Genomic DNA, 19,544 nt, shown 5'->3' on the forward strand with positions numbered 1-19,544 from the left:
CTGGGGTCCAGGTTGTCCATATAAGGCTTCACGGAACAAGGCGCAGGCTGGGTCGCCCAGGATCACAATAGGCATTTCCACCACTCTGATTCTGGGGAAAATGTTTCACTCTGCATCTTTCAAAGAGCTAGGAGTTCCTAAACTTGTGGGTGTCATGCCCCTTTCCTGAGAATCCCATGTTGATGTCAGTGAAACAGCCCTTGTGATCTACCAGTGCCTGCAGCACTGTGGAGAAGCACCCCTTGTGATTTATTCACTCCGTAGCAAGGTGGTTTGGGGCCAAGATGGGGATATGTATTCCTTCTATCATTCCACCACAGTTAGAAAACCCCATTGTGGTAAAGCCATCAGTAATAGTGGGGGATTTCAACTATCCTCATATTGACTAGGCACATGTCACCTCAAAACAGGATGCAGAGATAATTTTTCTCAATACCCTAAATGACTGTTTCTCAGAGCAGCTGGATCTGAAACCCACAAGAGGAGAGGCAATTCTTGATTTAGTCCTAAGTGGAGCTCAGGAACTGGTCCAAGAGGTAAATATAATGGGATCTCTTGGAAAGTGCCCATAATGTAATAAAATTTAACCTCCCTGAAGTGGAAAAAACACCAAAGCAGTCCACCACTGTGGCATTTAATTTCAGAAAGGGGAACTACCAAATAATGAGGAGGTTAGTTAAACAAAAATTAAAAGATACAGTGCCAAAAGTAAAATCCCTTCAAGCTACATGGAAACTTCTCAAAGACGCCATAATAGAGGCCCAACTTAAATCTATACCCAAGTTAAAAAACACAGTAAGACAACCAAAAAAGTGCCATTGCAGCTTAACAACCAAGTAAAAGAAGCAGCAAGAGATAAAAAGGCATTGTTTTAAAAGTGGACACTAAATCCTAGTGAGGAAAATACAAAGAAGCATAAACATCATCAAATGAAGTGTAAAAATATCATAAGGAAAGCCAAAAAGGAGTTTGAAGAACAGCTAGCCAAAAACTCAAAAAGTAATAGAAAAATGTTTTTTTAAGTACATCAGAAACAGGAAGCCTACTAAACAACTGGACGATTGAGATGCTAAAGGAGCACTGAAAGGCTCTGTCTAGACTGCAGAGTTTTTCCAGGATACCTCTGGTATCCTAGAAGAGCTCTGCTGCATCCAGGGAACACGTCTGCTTTTTGGAACAGTTTCTGAAAAAGCGGGCATGTTCTTTCAACATACCTACCTGTATTCCTCTCAGTGAGAGGAATAAGGGATGTTCCGAAAGAGGAGTTTTTTCCAAAATGTGACCCCATGTAGATAGGCCAAATTTCAGAAAAGCCTCTTCTGAAAAAAAGCGGAAAAATATACACAAATTGCGATTTGCAATTTGCGTATCTTTTTCCAATAAAACTTTGCAGTCTAGATGTAGCCAAAGAGAATAAGGTCACTGCAGAAACAAAATAAATGTTTTGCTTCAGTCTTCACAGCTGAGGATGTTATGGAGATTCCCAAACATGAGGCATTCTTTTTAGGTGACAAATCAAGTGAATTGTCCCAGATTGAGGTGTCAGTAGCGGAGGTTTTTGAATAAATTGATAAAGTTAACATTAACAAGTCACCAGGACCAGATGGCAATCACCCAAGAGTTCTGAAAGAACTCAAATGTGAAATTGCAGAACTATTAACTTTGATTTGTAATCTATCCTTTAAATCAGCCCCTGTATCTTATGACTGGAAGACAGCTAATATGATGACATGTGGCGGAGTCCCCACTCAGGCCCCTTGGTGTGGGACACCTACTGGTCCACAAATCAGCCAGAGAGCCTTCTGGTGCAGTCAGCCATGCTTTTATTGTCAGTTCCCACCACCTTCTATTTACAAAGTTTACAGTCAAGCCTGCCAGCTCCTCCGTCTACCTGGGAGCACACTCAGCCACACCCTGGTTTCTTGCTCCTCCTTGCCCCCTCCTGGCTTCATTCCTCTGCCTTATGAAGCCCACAGCTGTTTCTAATAATCCTTCAGGCACAGGCTTGCTCAGCTGTTTGCCATCAGCCTCTTTAGCCAGGCTACAGTGGCAGAGCTCTGGCTTAGCCAGCAGTCTGTCACACGCCAATATTTAAAAAGGGCTCTAGAGGTGATCCTGGCAATTACAGCCCAGTAAATCTAACTTAAGTACCACACAAATTAGTTGAAACTATAGTAAAGAATAGAATTGTCAGGCACATAGATAAACATAATTTGTTGAGGAAAAAGTCATCATGGTTTCTGTAAAGGGAAATCATGCCTTACCGATCTACTAGAGTTCCTTGAGGGTGTCAACAAGTATGTGGACAAAGGCGATCCAATGGATATAGTGTACTAGGGATGTTAAGGACTACTTGACTAGTCAACTATCCAATAAGCAAATGCTAATTGGATAGTCAACTAGTCGCCCTCCCACCCCCACTGCCTCTATCTGATAGAGGCAACAAGAGAGTAAGGTACTTACAAGTGGCAGTGTAGCATGGAGCCTGGGGCCCGCAGGGGAGTCCCCAGCTGATCTCAGGCTCAAAGTGGCAACACAGCACGGAACCCAGGATCAGCTAGGCATTCCCCAGCTGACCCGGGACTTCACGTGGCACTACCCCTTTGAAACGCCACCACAGTGTTCAAAGGGGCAGCATGGCACGGAGCCCAGGATCAGCAGAAGGCAACCCAGCTGACCCCGGGCTCCATGCGGCACTGCCGCTTTGAAACGGCGCTGCGGCATTTCAAAGGGACAGTGCTGCAGGGAGCCCACGGTTAGCTGGGGACTCCCCAGCTGACCCTGGGCTCCAAGTGGTGCTGCCCCTTTGAAATGCCACCACGGTGTTTCAAAGGAGCAGCTCCGTCCTTTCGACTAATCGAATAGTCAATGCAAAAATTGGACTATTAGATTAGTCAATTACACGATACTTAACATCCTTTTAGTGTACTTAAATTTCCAGAAGGCCTTTGACAAGGCCCGTCACCAAAGGGTCTTAAGCAAAGTACACTGTCATGGGATAAGAGGAAAGGTCCTCTCATGGATTGATACGTTAAAAGACAGGAAACAAAGGGTAGGGATAAATTGCCAGTTTTCACAATGGAGAGAGATAACTAGAGGTATGCCCAAAGAGTCCATACTGGGACCAACTCTATTCAACATATTTATAAATGATCTGGAGAAAGGGGAGAAACAGCGAGGTGGCAAAATCTGCAGATGATACCGAACTGCTCAGGAAAGTTAAGAACAAAGCAGACAGTTAAAGAGTTTCAAAAGGATCTCACAAAACTAGGTAATTGGTCAACAAAATGGCAAATTAATTGTAATGTTGATAAATGCAAAGTAATCCTCATTGGAAAAAATTATCCCAACTATACATACAAAATTATGGGGACTAATTTAGCTATAACCACTCAAGAGAGAGATCCTGGAGTCATTGTGGATAGTTCTCTGAAAACATCCACTCAATGTGCAGTGACAGTCAAAAAAGCAAACAATGTTAGGAATCATTTTAAAAAGGAATAAAGGATAAGACAGAGAATATCTTATTGCCTCTATATAATTCTATGCTACACCCACATCTTGAATACAGTATACAGATGTATACAGATGTATACAGATGACCAGGGCTCGCTGAACCACGGCGAGCCCCGCTCGCCAGCCACGCTGTCTGGCAATCTGCGCATGCGCAGATTGCCCGAACCCGGCTCTTCCAGGTTGCAATCTACTCGCCACGGGCAAGTAGATTGCATAATTTGTCGAGCCCTGCAGATGACTCATCTTGAGTAGTTTGTACAGATGCCTCATCTCAAAAAAGATTTTGGAAAAGGTTCAGAAAAGGGCAAAGAAAATGATTAGGGGGTTGGAACAGGTGCCATATGAAGAGAGATTAAAAAGACTGGGATGTTTCATCTTAGAAAACAGGAGACTATGGGGGGATATGACAGAGGTCTATAAAATCATGACAGGTTTGGAGAAAGTGAATAAGGAAAATGTATTTACTTGTTCCCATAACATAAGAAGTAGGGGTCACCAAATGAAATTAATAGGCAGCAGATTTAAAACAAAAGGTAGTTTTTCTTCATTCAGTGCAGTCAACCTGTGGAACTCCCTGCTAGAGGATGTTGTGAAGACCAGACTTTAACAGAGTTCAAAAAAGAGCTAGATATATTCATGGCGGTTAGGTCCGTCAATCCTTATTAGCCACGATTGGTAGAAATGATGTCCCTAGTCTCTGTTTGCCAGAGGCTGGAAATGGATGACATGAGAGGGATCACTTAACCCAGGGGTTCTCAAACTTTGTGTTACCGCGACCCCCCTCTAAGTTGCTGCAACTCCCCCCAAGTTGCTCGCGACCCCCGGGGGGCCAGGACCCACAGTTTGAGAAACATGGACTTAACCTGTTTTGTTAACTCCCTCTGGATCATCTGGCATTGGCCACTGTTGGAAGACAGGATACTGGGCTAGATCAACCTTTGGTCTGACCCAGTATGGCCATTGTTATATTCTTATGTTCACTATAGTATTCATGTTCCCCAGAGTCATGACCCTCTGTAGCAGAATGGTATTGGTGGCCTTGGATACTAGTATGATAACAGCCCCATTGTAGATTTCCCCGCTCCAAACTGATTTCTCACTGAATGGTAGCTGTCTGACGTTGCAAGCTTCCAGAGGGCTATTGCCTCACATTTCTTCATGGTCATAGCGGGTCTCATTTAGGTATTGTGGTGCCTCAGCACAGGGGAAAGCCATTTGTAAAGTTCCAAGAAAGTGGTCTTTCACATTCGGAAGTTTTGCAGTCCTACCAGTCTGAGTTTGTCTCATGGCTCCAGAACCAGCATTCCACTGTGTCCACAAGATTGACTGGCAGTTGCGCTAGCACCACAGCTTGCGTGAGCAGCAACTCCATGCCAAGCTGAGATTTGTTCTCATTCTCTTCCTGGCAGAGCAACATAGATACACTCTCCAAGTATTGCACCATTAGGCGCACCACAACACACATCAGCATCACAACTGTCTGCTGCAAACTAGGCTTCATGCTTGCTCTGGTATAGCATATGCGTGGGCAACCAGGGCACAAAAAGGCATAAGCACACTGCTACCCATTGATCTGATGCAAGGGGAGAGGGACTAGACAAGTGCATTATGGAACAATGATGACATGAGCCCACAACCTCCCACTGCACAGTTTTGGTACCAATGGGCACCGGGAGGAGAGCCCAGAATGCAAAGCTAAAGAGTGCATTGCTCTCTGAGTCGACAGTAGGCTCTCAAATGAGGCCATGCTACTTCAGACTACATTTGATTCTTCTCTGAAGTGAGGACATGGACCTTCGACTTTGCAAAACTGAATGCTCAGAAATTGAACATATTGGATTCAACCTTATCTCATAATGTAGAGATGGTCTTTGTGCTTGCTTTCACACAATCCTTTGGGCAGCACATTTTTTTAATGTCTCCAAGCAATATTTGGTTCAGGAAATATGGCTACTCTAAATACACAGTTCTCTGTGAATTTTTGAGTATTGTTTTGCCACATCTCAGACTAAGGATATGTCTACACGACAGTGCTATTTCAAATTAACTTAAGCTAATTCTAAATAATGCATCTATACACAAAGACTATTTCGAAATAGTGTTTTGCTATTTCGAAATAGCGCATCCACACGGAGCGGACCCTGAACCAAAGTTAAGGCTGGCCGGAACCAATGCCGGCAGGGCATCGGGTTAGGACTTAGTGTGTGGGGCTCCTGCCTGAGGCTAACTGAGCTTCGTGCTTAAAGGGACCCTACCCCCACCCCAGACAGACAGTTCTCAGGGTTCCCCACTTGCTTGATTACCTCGATGAAGGACAGCAAAGCAGTCCTGTCTTGGAGTGCCCTGAGTGCCCGCACTCGGGACACCACAGCACTCAGCCACATGGAGCCAGAGCTGCCCCTGAGCATGCTAGTGCGTCTCATGGGGTCATTGCCATCAGCCCAGCTGCACTTGCTGCAGGCTGCCATCCAGGGGATCCATCAGTCAGGATCCAGGAGGCCCTGAGGGAGAGCGTCCACCCCGGGGAGCCTCCCCGGCCCTCCCTACCGGAGGCTTGTGCCCCATTCCTCCCTCACGTCCTTCCACTTACCCCTCTTTAGCCCTCCTTCCTGATGTCAAATAAAAGACACATATATTCAAAAATAGAAACTAGGTTTATTGAACAAAACTGGGGGGGGAGAACCTCTGGGAAGCCTGGGAAAAGGAGGTAGGAGAGGGGAAGAGAGAGAGTGGGAGAGGGGAGGGGGAAACCTGGGAGGCGAGAGCTGGAATGGGGAAGCAAGGGGAAGAAGGGGGAGGGGAAGCTCAGGGCTCAGGGTTGGGGATCTCGCCGGACCAACCTGACTTTCATGCTAACCTGCTCCTAGGTTCGCATGTGGCCTTTGGTGGCCAGGCTGGCAGCTATCCTGCCATAGATGGCCGCATTCCTCCGTCTAGTGCGGAGATCATGGACTTTGGGGGCATCCCCCACAAACCTGAATGAGGTCCATGATCTCCTCCCTGGACCAAGAAGGCGCCCGCCTTCTCCAGCCCCTGTCAGGTTCCTGCGAGCTGGCAGACTGCTCCTGGGGAGCAGTGGAGGGCTGGCTGCCAGTGGCTTGCTGGCTCATGTTTTGGGGCCACTGGGTCAGGGGCTCCGGTGGCCACTGCTGGCTCTTGGCTGGCAGGCTTGGAGCTGGCACAGGCACCGTGGCCAGGGTCTATCCCTTTAATGGTTCTGGGACTGGGGGAGAGGAGAGTAAATTTTCCTGGTTGTGCCTAGAGTGGCCACCAGGGCTCCCTGGGAAGGGCTGGAGGGCCCCTATTTTGAATTAAGTGTCTACACAGCACTTAATTCAAAATAGCTATTTCAAATTTGGTGTTACTCCTTGTAGAATGAGGTTTACAAAATTCGAAATAAGGGCTCCACTATTTCGAATTTATTTCGAAATAGCGGTTTGCCTGTGTAGACACTATTAAAGTTAATTTGAAATAACAGCAGAATTAACTTTGTAGTGTAGACATACCCTCAGTGACTTCTTTCTACTTGTGCCTGAATGATTGCTGTACACTAATGACACCCAGAGTAGGCTCAAGAGATCAATGAGAATCTGCGCATCTTGTGATTAGTTTTTCTGGATTCAAGTCGCAAACAAAATAATTCCCACTGAATTTTTTTAAACCCACTATTATGTCATAAACAAAGTCAAAATAGATAATCTTGAACAAAGCCATTCTTTACTGTTTTAAGGAAATAAAGGACAACACATAGAGCAAATAGGACATATAACTATAATATACTTGACTACTTTTTTAAAAACACTAACCAAGCCGTTCTGAATATATCTCATTCAATAGTTTTGCATAGAGAACACATCTAAACTGAGTATCTGTCTTCTGTCTATAACTATCAAGACTAGACCATAATATTATGGAGGTATCTGAAACTTTACCTGAAAAAAATCAGTACAAAATAAATCTCTCCTCACTGAATAGATAATTATAAAGGAAATGGTAGTCAGTATATTGAATTCACTTACAGTTCCTTCCCTTCTCCAGGAGTCTTCCATACATATTCAGAACAGATAATCACCCCCTTTTACATCCATTGATACCCAAGACCTTACATCACAGCCATTACCTTTTCTGCTGAGGTGACAGGGCTTCTTTCAGAACCTGTCAACATCACCTTTTAATCAACCAAATTGGCCAGTGATAATATATATGAAGGGCTGAGTGCCTTTTTTTCAGGAGGTGTGCTTCTAATACATTCACATTTGGCTTGAGAGGGGACAGTACAACATGAAAGCTTAAAGTTTAACTTTATTCCTCTGCTTTCCATTGCAGTGCATCACCACTAAGCTATTGAGATGGCTAAAAAAATGACCCCACGCGGAATACTAATACATTCCTCTTTCACAGACTACTGGCAATTTAACTAATTACTAGAATGTACAGTACAAATCAGGATGGTAATTTCTTAACGTTTAGCTCAAAATTGCACATTCATTTTGTGCCTTTTTTTGGTAAGTTTTCCTTTCCATCAAAAGAAAGCAAAGGCTTACTATAATTTATAAACAAGAAAGTTGCTGCTTTTCTGATTAGTGGTCTACACACAACCATTTTAAACTTGCAAGCTAGTTGCACAACAATTAGCAACTGTGTTGCTTATCCAAAGGAACTTTGATTAGCAAGCTCACAAATTTCTGAAAAACTTAGCAAGGCCTATAAGCTAACAGTGTAGATATTTTACTGCAATAAAAGAGAAAGGAGAAAAATCCAAACAATATAAATGGCATTTTTACAAAGTAGATAGAATCCTGTAAAATATTCAGAAAGAGTTATATTTCTTGAAATAACATTAAAGTTCATATTTTCATAGAGTACATATGACTTTTTGTTTCTTACTTATTTAAATATAGGAAGAGATATTTTTACCTTGACAACAGTCTTAGTGTCCCATTAGTAATATCTGTGTAAGACAGATTTAAATAGAGAAGAGCTGGACAACCTTCTGATATAAGTCTCATTGATTCATCCTGAATAGTAAACAAACAAATAAATAAAAATAATATTTGTCAATGTATGTCAAATTAGGCTTTGTTTGCATTTTAGTGTATGTAAAGTCTCTTCTATGCTGTAGCAGAAAAACTAAATTAATTTCTTTAAAGCATTAAATGCAACAGTACAAATAAAACATCTCTTAAAATGTTCTAAAGAAAAACACTATACTACATTGTTTACAGAATTATTTTTGTTGATTGTAAACATGACTATTTTTATGCACCCAATTCAGGCAGGTGCCTAAGAACCAAGTAGTCCTAATAAAATCAGTTGTATTATTCACAGGCTTAAGTGTTTTGCTTAATCAAGACCTTAGTTAGCATATATAGACTTCCTAAAATCCAGGCAGTGTGCTTTATTAAGTATTCATACCAGTCCATCAATTATAAAATACTCACTTGTACACAACCTTTCTTTTTAATTTGAGTTAGGGATGTTAGCATATAGCTGTTTAAATGATTAAATGTTTATCGGTTAATCTGTATCAAAGGCAGCAAGGCGGGGAGGCTGGAGCCAGTGCCTGTGGGGAGCCAGTTTCCCCCACATGATGGTTCCTGTGAAGCCACATGCCCTCCTCTGCTGCCTCCTACAGAGGCAGCATCACAGGGGGTTAGTGCTCAGGGAGAGCCATCTGAAACGCATCGGATCCCATGGAACCACTTGCTCCCCACCCATGCTGCTGCTTTCAGGAGCCATGCAGAGCCAAGGAAGGCAGGGAATATTGGCCTGCTTTTAAAATAAGAAATTACAAATTGCCATTAAAACAATCTCATTTCAAAATTAAGTTCATGTAGAAAGTATTCTTCATCAGAAAGGGACTTATGAAAACATCAAACAGAATTACCAGGAGCCAAATAGGTTTGAAAACTATTTAGGAAAACTAAAAGACAAAATATATTTCCCATGAACCACAAGGAATGCTTCACCTCCAGACAACAGGAAAAAGAAGAGATTGCCATGATAGCTCTGTTTTGAAAATCCCACACCTCCTCTCCCCTCCCCCCCACCCCCACACACATTCTATACAATTCGAATTATGTGAAGAAATATGATAGTACTTACATTTAATCCTTTGCATTCAGAGACATTTAGGTCTTGCAAATTTTTACATTCACCTAAAATAAAAAATAAACTTAATATTGGAGTTAAAGATTAAACAGTTGTAATTCTCTGCATCAGATCAGAGGTCCATCTACCTCAGTGTCCTGTCCCTGACAATGACCAGCACCAGATGATTCAGCGAAAGTCCAAGAGACCAGGCAGAAGATATTTATGGAATAACTTGCTCATCAGAAAAGTTGTTTCCAGCCTCCTACCAGTTTCTGCAGAGGAAGGCAAACCACAGCCTGTGGGCTGCTTTCACCCATCAGACCTTTTATTTCAGCCCTCAAGCTCTTGCTGGGGATCAGCGTCAGGAGCTTGCCCCACTCCAGCACTACAGCTGAGAAATGGGACTCGTGGAAATGGCAGCACGTCCCTCCTGTACATGGAGACAGCCAGGGGGCTCTGCATGCTGCCCGTACACTAAATGCTGTCCCCGCTGCAGCCAATGGGAGCTGTGGGAACAGTGCCTGTGGACACGACAGTTTGGAGAGCCTCCTGGCCATGCTACTCAATAGGAACATGCCATTGCTTCCAAGAACTGCTGGAAGTACGTGCTGACAGAGCTTGCACCCCAGGCCCCCTCCCATGCTTCAATATCCTATCCCAGCCCTGATCCTCCTCCAGCCCTCTGAACCCCTCAGTCCCAGCTTGGTGAACTGCTCATCCCTAGCTCCGCCCCTCTTGCACATCAAACACCTCATCCCTGACCCACACCTTCAGCAAGAGCTCTCATCCCCTCCCACATCCCAACCCCCTGTCCCAGCTTGAAGCCAATTGTGAACTCATTTCTAGCCCCACTCCAGAGCCCTCATCCCAAACCCCTAATTTCATGAGCATTCATAGCCCACCATGCAAATTTCATACTAAGATCTAGTCCCCAGGCCAAAAAGTTTGCCCACCACTTAACTGGTAACTGGCTTATCTCCTGAGGCACAGTGATTCATGTCCAATATTACATTAAAAATTATATTAAAAGAAAGCTAACTTTATAAAGTCAAGAACTCAAAAGTCAGGCAAAATCCAAAGGTGAAAGTAAGCTGGTGCGTCCCAGCGTGGCACACTGGTAAAAGACTAGGGCTCTAGATGCTTCCAGTGTAGCAACAAAAATCACTTGTGTCACTACACCCAGGGCAGCACAGGTACAGTGTGCCCAGGCTCCAGCCCCACTGCTCAGATGGCCAGGTAGCAGAGTTACTGCCCCAGCTGAACCCAAGGATTCAGTGGCCAGGCAGCATGTTTGTTGCACCCCAACCAGCCCCAGGAATCCAGCATCTGTGTAGCATGGTCAAAGCGCCCTGGCCAGCTTCAGGGTTCCAGCAACCAGGCAGCATGGTGGCAGCACTTCCAGGCCCAAGCTCCCCCCACACCCTCCACCCTGAGCCTCCCACACCTTGCAACCAGTGTTCCCTGTATGCTTGTGCAGCCACTCAGGAGAGAGTCCAAATGCTGTCCAGCAGATTAGCAGAGCACCCAGTTAGGTTTTGGGTTTCTATTCTTGGTGCATAGTAGTAAACATAAGAACATAAGAATGACCATACTGGGTCAGACCAAAGGTCCATCTCGCCCAGTATCCTGTCTGCTGACAGTGGCCAGTACCAGGTGCCCCAGAAGGGGTGGACCGAAGACAATGATCAAGCAATTTGTCTCCTGCCATCCTTTTCCAGCCTTTGACAAACAGAGGCCAGGGGCACCATTCCTTATCCCCTGGCTAATATCCTTTTATGGACCTAACCTCCATGAATTTATCTAGATCTTTTTTAAATTCTGCTATAGTCCTAGCCTTCACAGCCTCCTCTGGCAAGGCGTTCCACAGGCTGATGTGTGCTGTATGAAGAAGAACTTTCTTTTATTAGTTTTAAACCTGCTACCCATTAATTTCATTTGGTGTCCTCTAGTTCTTCTATTATGGGAACAAGTAAATAACTTTTCTTTATTCACCCTCTCCACACCACTCATGATTTTATATACCTCTAGCATATCCCCCCTCAGTTTCCTTTTTTCTAAACTGAAAAGTCCCAGTCTCGTTAGCCTCTCCTCATATGAGACCTGTTCCAAACCCCTAATCATTTTAGTCGCCCTTTTCTGAACCCTTTCCAAGGCCAAAATATCTTTTTTGAGGTGAGGAGACCACATCTGTACACAATATTCAAGATGTGGGCATACTATAGTTTTATATAGGGGCAGTAAGATATTCTTCATCTTATTTTCTATCCCTTTTTTAATAATTCCTAGCATCCTATTGGCTTTTTTGACTGCTGCTGTACAATGCATAGACGTATTCAGAGAACTATCCACGGTAACTCCAAGATCTCTTTCCTGATTAGTTATAGCTAAATTAGCCCCCATCATGCCTCAGTGCACATAAAAATTATTATGCACGTGTGTGGAAAAAATCCACGCATGGATGGAAAAGATTAGAGGACACATTACTCCCAACCCCCTGTCTTGAGCTCCCCCATACCAACACAGCTGGTTTTTAAAATGGCTCCCCTTGTAGACCAGTTCCTGCCTAGCACCCTGTACTACTGTATGTGATACAGAGGCAGCAGTGCAGGGTGGCAAGGAGCTCCCCAGCAATGGTGCAAGATTGCATTGGCTGCCGGCTCCGCTTAGGCTTATTAGTTAATCTAGTCGACTACTCATAGAGTATGTCTACACTACAGCGTTATTTTGAAATATCTTATTTCGAATTAACTATTTCAAAATAAGTTATTTCAAAATAACACGTCTACACACAAAATGCATTTCAAAATAGCGTTTTGCTATTTCGAAATAGTGCGTCCATCCTGAGTGGACGCTGAATCGCATCAGGTCAGGACTTACTTTGTGGCTGTGTCCAGACTCAGGGGTTTTTTCAAAAAAAGTAGTCTTTTTTCGAAAAAACTTCACCTGCGTCTAGACTGCAACCACGTTCTTTCAAAATTAAATCGAAAGAACGCGGCTTTTCTTTCGGCGGCAATAAACCTCATTTCACGAGGAAGAACGCCTTTTTTCGAAAGTGCTCTTTTGAAAAAAGGTGTTCTTGAATGCCAACAGGGCTTTTTAGAAAGAGAGCATCCAGACTCACTTGCTGCTTTCTTTCGAAAAAGCAGCTTGCTTTTTCGAAAGTACTGCTTGCAGTCTAGACGCTCTTTTTCGAAAGAGGCTTTTTCGAAAGATACTTTCGAAAAAGCCTCTTTCGAAAGAGGCTTGCAGTCTAGACATAGCCTGTGTGGCTGCTGCCTGAGGCTATCTGAGGCCTGTGCTTAAAGGGACTCCCCCGGGCAGCTGGTTCTCAGCTTTCCCTGCTTGCTTGCCTACCTTGATGACAGACAACAAAGCATTTTGTCTCTGCGTGCTCTGGTTGCCCTCACTTGGGACACCACAGTACTCTGCAACATGGAGCCAGAGCTGCCCCTGGGCACTCTGGTGCTTCTCGTGGACACTTTGCTGCGAGCCTGGCTGCACTTTCTGAAGGCTGCCATCCGAGAGGTCCATCGGGGGAGCTGTCAGTATCCAGGAGGCCCTGTGGGAGAGCTTCCATCCTGAGGAGCACTAAGAGCCTCCCTAGTCGGCCCCACTGGGGGCTTGTGCCTAATTCCTCCCTCACATCCTCCCACTTAACCCCCCCCCCCAACCCTCTTCCTGATGTAAAATAAAATACACATTTTTTTCATAAACACGAACTGTCTTTATTTAACAAAACTGGGGGGGGGGGGAGGCAGAATGAAACTCTGGTGAGACTGGGGAAAGGAGGTTGGGGGAGAGAGGGTAGGAGAGGGGAGGGGGAAACTTGGGAGGAGGGAACTGGAAGGGGAAGCAAGGGGAAGAAGGGGGAGGGAAAACTCAGGGCTCAGGGGTGGGGGTCTCCCCGGGCCAACTGTCTCCCAGAACCGCAGATGCGGGGGCCTATGTGTCCCCAGGAGGATGGAGAGGGGATGGAGGATGAGGAGGCGATGGAGGGTGAGGAGGGCGTGGAGGGAGAAGCAGGAGGGGGAGAAGGAGTGGGAAGAGTGGTAGTTGGGGAGGCAGCAGGTGCTGGAGTGGCAGGAGGCAGCACGCTCTGCACCAGGGTCTGCAGGTGTTGGCAGATACCATGGTCTTCTTGCACCCAGTTCTGAAGGGTGCAGTGCAGGGCTCACAGTGTCCCCAGGTGCTGCTGTTGGTACCCCTTGACTGCACAGGTGGTCCTGCGGAGCCCTCGAGAGCAGGAGAATGTCCCAGGAGAGGTGGTGCGCCCTGCACACATAGCTGGTGTGGCTGTGGAGAAACAAGAGAAGTGGTCAGCTATCCCTGCGGACACAGTAGGTGAAGCCCAGCCCCCCTCTGCAAAGTGAGGATGACCATTTCCTGCACCATCAAAGCCGATGTGCTTGCACACAGGCCATGTTCAGAATGTCCTGCTATCCCCAGAAGTGGGAGCTGCCCCGGGACCACACCCATGCTCCTGCGCTGTGTATAGTGTGGCTGAGGTGGGAGGAGATGTCCCCTGCCCCTCTGTAGAATGGCCTTGTAGAGGGAGGGCATCCTGCTGTGTCCCACCCTGGGGTCAAGGGCATGTCATGTCTCTTCACACACGTGTGTGGCTGGGACCACGTGACCAGGGGTGGCATGGCACATGCTCACACGTGCACATGTTGCTGTGTGATCCGTGGTCAGTAAGGCCCAGGTGCACGGTACCTGGTCTCCCTCCCCACCTCCCCAATAAGGGGACAGTGATGGCACTCACACGTTGTTGCCTCCCAGGATGACACTGGTGACGGGTCTGCTGGAACAGCTCGGGGGTCCTGGCTGCATGGCACGCTCCCTCTGGGTTCCTGGCGCTCCTCCTTCATGCCCTAGTCAGGGCCCTCTGCTCCAGGATTGATGACCCCCAGGGTGGCACAGACCAATGCAGTCCAGGACGTCAAAATAGAGGCAGGTGTCTTCTCCTTTGTTGGAGCTGCACTGTGTGGCCCTGGCATAGGCCTGCCACAGCTCCTTCAGTTACATGCGCACGTGCTCCTGGGTGCGCATGTGGCCTTTGGTGGCAGGCTGGCAGCCATCCGTCTGTAGATGGCTGCCTGGCTCATGGTGGGGCCATTAGGTCAGGAGCAGCGACTGCTGGCTCTGTGCTGGCAGGCTTGCAGCTGGCATAGGCACTGTGGCCAGAGTCAACCCCTTAAAGGGCTCTGGGGCTGGGGAAGAGGAGAGGAGAGGAGTATCTTGGTTTAGCCCAGAGTGGCCACCAGGACACACTGGGAAGGGCTGGAGGCCCCCTATTTCGAAATAAGCGTCTACATAGTGCTTATTTCGAATTAGCTATTTCGAACTTGGCGTTATTCCTCGTAGAATGAGGTTTACCAAATTCAAAATAAGTGCGCCGCTACTTCAAATTTATTTCGAAATAGCGGTTTGGCTGTGTTGACACTAGAAAAGTTATTTTGAAATAATGGCTGTTATTTCGAAACTAGCCAATTTGCCCCTACTAATATGGGATTTTCAGGTCTCTCCTCCACATCAGTCTTCTCTCCTCAGCCTCCGGTCTCTCGCTCCATCTCTCTCACTCTCTCTCCTCCTCCTACTGCCTCCCCCTTTCTCTCTCAGCTCTCCTCTGCCTTCTGCCTCTCTCTCTGTCTCTCTCTTTCTCTTCTCCCCCTCCTGCCTCTCACTCTCTCTCTGCTCTCCTCTGTCTCCATTGGGGATGCATGCTCATCCAGGCCCCGCCCCCTGGGCGTGTACGTCACCACCCCACCCCCCTTCACCTCCCGCCGTGGCACTCGGCTGACTTCTGCACTGTTCAGCCGGGCCGCCGCGCAGGAGCAAGCGGCACAAACAGCCTCTCTCTCTCTTCTCTTCCTCCTACTGCCTCGCCCTCTCTCTCTCTCAGCTCTCGTCTGCCTCCTGCCTCCCTCTCCGTCTCTCTCTCTTTGGGTATGTCTACACTACAAAGATAATTCGAACTAACGGACGTTAGTTCGAATTAACTTTAATAGGCGCTACACTAGCGCTCCGCTAGTTCGAATTTAAATCAAACTAGCGGAGCGCTTAGTTCGAACTAGGTAAACCTCATTACGAGGATTAAGCCTAGTTCGAACTAGCTAGTTCGAATTAAGGGTTGTGTAGCCCCTTAATTCGAACTAGTGGGAGGCTAGCCCTCCCCAGGTTTCCCTGGTGGCCACTCTGGCCAACACCAGGGAAACTTGTCTGCCCCCCTCCTGGCCCCGGACCCATTAAAGGGGCATGGGCTGGCTACGGTGCCCGTGCCAGATGCAAGCCTGCCAGCACCCAGCCAGCAGACCCTGCACCTGGCACGGATCGAGCCACCCACCCGATGCCCCCCAGCCATCCCCCTCTTCCCGGGACCAGGCTGGCGGCTCCTGGGAGCTTGCCCGGGACCGCAAGAGGTGGGCATCCAACTGGGCTAGTGCAGACATCGTGGACCTCGTCCACGACCTCCGCACTAGGCACAGGAAAGTGGCCGGCTAAGGCAGGAGAGCTGCCAGCCTGGCCACCCAGGAGCAGGTGTGCAAGAGAATCAAGGGAGTCCACTCAGACCCCCGACCCTGAGCCCTGAGCTTACAATGGCTGTCCTGGGTCAGACCAAAGGTCCATCTAGCCCAGTAGCCTGTCTGCCGACAGCAGCCAACCCTAGGGACCCTGGAGGGGATGGACCGAAGACAGTGACCAAGCCATTTGTCTCGTGCCATCCCTCTCCAGCCTTCCACAAACTTTGAGCAGGGACACCACTCCTACCTCCTGGCTAATACCACTCCATGGACCCAACCTCCATGACTTGATCTCACTTCCCTTTAAACTCTGTTCTAGTTCTAGCCTTCACAGCCTCCTGCAGCAAAGAGTTCACAGGCTGACTCTTTGCTTTGTGAAGAAGAACTTTCTGTTACTAGTTTGAAGCCTGCTACCTATTCCTTTCCTTTGGTGTCCTCTAGTCCTTCTTTATGGGAACTAATGAAGAACTTTTCTGTATGCACTCTCTCCACCCAACTCCTGCTTTTAGAGACTTCTATCCTGTCCCCGCTCCGTCTCCTCTTTTCTAAGCTGAACAGTCCCAGTCTCTTTAGCCTCTCTTCATATGGGACCTGTTCCCAACCCCTGATCATTTTAGTTGCCCTCCCCTCTCCCAGCCTCTCTCTTCCCCTCTCCCACCTCCTTTTTCCAGTCTCCCCCAGTTTTGTTCAATAAAGACAGATTCCATTTTGGAAGACACGTTATCTTTATTTTGTACATCAAGAAGAGGGGCTTGGGAAGGGTAAGTGGAAGGAGGTGAGGGAGGAATGGGGTATGAGCCCCCGATGGGGAGGACTGGGCTGGCTCTGCGGGCTTCTGGGGGTGGAAGCTCTCCTGCAGCCCCCCAATTGCGCCCTCCCCCCAGATGGCAGCCTGCGGCAAGTGCAGCCGGGCTGATGGCTGAGTGGTGTGATGTGCCCAGTGTGGGTAGTCCAGGCAATCCAAGCCAGGACTGCTTTGCAAGCGGGGCATCCCTGAGAACTGTCTGTCCAGGGTGGGGGTCGAACTAGTTTTTTAGTCTGGATCCGTTAGTTCGAATTAGCTTAGTTTGAATTAACGTTGTAATGTAGACATACCCTTTCTCTTCTCCCCCTCCCGCCTCTCACTCTGTGTTTATCTTCTCCTCCTCCTGCTGGCTCTCTCTCACTCTCTCTCTCGCTGTCCTCCGCCTCCTCTGTGTCTCCTCCGTGTCCTCTGTGTCTGCTCCACTTTCCTCCTTTTGAATCCGGCACCCTTTCCTGACACAGAAACGCACACTCATCCAGGCTCTGCCCTCTGGCTGTTCCCTCTGGGTGGCGCTGTTGCCTCCCACTGTGGCGCTCGGTGACTTTTCTGCCGCTCAGCCGGGCTGCCGCATGGGAGCAAGCGGCGCAAGCGGCCATTTGGGCCCCACACTCCACATACAGCACCTCTGTGCTGCATGGGGAGGACAGATCCCAAACAGCCACTTGTGCCACTTGCTCCCGTGTGGTGGCCTGACTGAGCAGCGATGGTGATTGTGACCCACTTCACCAGAGGGATGGGTGTCATGTCTCCAGAGGGTGGGGGCGAGCCAGATACATAGCTCCAAAAAGTTGGCCTTCTTCATGCAGAAGTTTTGGAGCCACTGCTGGTCGTTCCACCACTCCATGACCAGCCGGTCCCACCAGTCAGAACTGCTGTTGAGCCTCCAGAAACACCTCTCCACAGTGGGCTGCGGATGCCAGAATGTAGCTCCTGCACCCAGTGAGAGGATCTTCAGAATGAGCTCAGGATCTAGCTCAGTCAGGACCAGGAAGGCAGCTGGCACCTAGTGTTGCAAAAATTGCAGGAAGGCCACATGGGGACATTGCATGCCCTGGGGCAGCTCCGGCTCCATGGCACCAAGATAAAAGCTGAGGCGTCCAAAACAGCAGGGCAACCACTGCAGGCACTGAGAGAGCTTTGCTGTCCCTCGAACAGGTATGCAAGCACGCAGCAGAAGCAGAGAAACACCTGTCCAGGGGGGTCCCTTTAAGTGCATGTCTCTGCAAGGCTCTGGCACCAGCACTCGGAAGCAACAGGTGACCTAAAGCCCTGCCTGAAGTGGTTTCGGGTGGCCTTTTATGTGAATTGCTTTTTTGATGCGCTTTTGTGTGTGGACACTCTCTTTCGGAAGAAGTTTTTTTTGGAAGATCTCTTTCAAAAAAAGCTTCTTCTGAAAAAAGCCTACAGTCTAGACATAGCCTGAGGTTCAGTGGGAGAGGGGGAAGATATAAGGAGCCATAGGGAAACCTAGGGATACAAGGGGGGGAACTAGTGAAGGAAGTCATAGGGTTTGGGAACATCTGGGGTGTTCCATGAGGTTTGTTTCAATGAGTGGGCATGGAGTAGTGAGTGTTATTTAGAAACTGTAGTACTGGGTACATTTCAAGAGGTGAAACCTAAAGAACTGTTTGGAGTATTTTGGGGTAGCTAACTGTTGTGGAAGTTGATGAGTGTCTCAAGGTATGGAATAAGGATGTTAAGTATTATGTAACTGTCTAATCAAATAGTCGATGCATTTCTGCCGTGGCGGTGTTTCAAAGCAGCACTGCCACATTGAAGTACCACCTTCTTCTCCCTCCCTTGCTGCTTTTATCTGATAGAGGCAACAAGGAGGGGAAAGCGAATAGTCGACTATCCTGTCAACTAGTCCTTAACATCAGTACTATAGAATAATCAATAATGCTAATAAAATGATGTTGCATAGATAAACTGGGATTTATTCACTGTTTTGATTTATATTTAGTCATATGTAGTATTTTATAAATATAAATGCAATAAAAAGAAATAAAACATTTTTATTATACAAAACAAACCAAGAAATTCACAAAAAAAAATAAAAATATGTCAGAAGGTTCTAGCTATAATATGCATTTTTAAAAGATGTGTATGTGTTTTACTAGAACAAGGAGAAAGCTGGCAGGTGCAGAAATAAAATTGAGAAGATATTTGCAGACTTTTCCAACAAAATAATTATCTCCAGGAGCACCATAAAACTTTTTAATTTTAGCAAAAAGCCTTATATTGTACTTTTAAAGACAACCTTTTTCATTTTCTATTATAAAACTAAGAACTAAACTTTGGATTTCTGATCCAAATAAAGAAATATTACAAATATGCCAGTGATAATGATATACCAACATATTTCTACCCTTTAAAAACTGTACTTTTTGGGTGCATCCACATTAGCAAAAAGAATTCTTCACTTGAGTTAAGTAACACAAAGCAAAATCTCATTGAAGATAAGACAGTTCATAGTTCTCACATAAGTTGGCAGATCAAAAGTAAATTATAGGCTTTCCCATAGTCTCTATCTTGACCTGGTAACCCATGTATAAACTATAAACTACCTTCAATAGAATTTTACCTAATGTTAGTTAACTTAAGAACGT

At 46.8% G+C, this 19,544-nt stretch overlaps 2 protein-coding genes across 3 annotated transcripts in view; one reads left to right on the plus strand and one right to left on the minus strand.

Annotated features, from left to right (window-relative positions):
• FBXL13 (F-box and leucine rich repeat protein 13) overlaps positions 1-19,544 on the minus strand; it is a 224,907-nt gene that overhangs the window by 112,287 nt on the left and 93,076 nt on the right. The window contains exons 10-11 of the mRNA XM_006137531.5: positions 9,622-9,674; positions 8,434-8,534 (exon numbers count right to left, since the gene is read on the minus strand). Of these exons, the coding sequence (XP_006137593.2) occupies positions 8,434-8,534; positions 9,622-9,674 (154 nt within the window). The remainder of the gene's footprint in view (positions 1-8,433; positions 8,535-9,621; positions 9,675-19,544) is intronic.
• The window catches only part of LRRC17 (leucine rich repeat containing 17), a 40,156-nt gene that overhangs the window by 7,068 nt on the left and 13,544 nt on the right, over positions 1-19,544 (plus strand). The window lies entirely within an intron of this gene.

Source organism: Pelodiscus sinensis, chromosome 1 (genome assembly GCF_052426305.1).
Source record: "Pelodiscus sinensis isolate ZL-2025 chromosome 1, ASM5242630v1, whole genome shotgun sequence".
Classification (NCBI taxonomy): Eukaryota; Metazoa; Chordata; order Testudines; family Trionychidae; genus Pelodiscus; species Pelodiscus sinensis.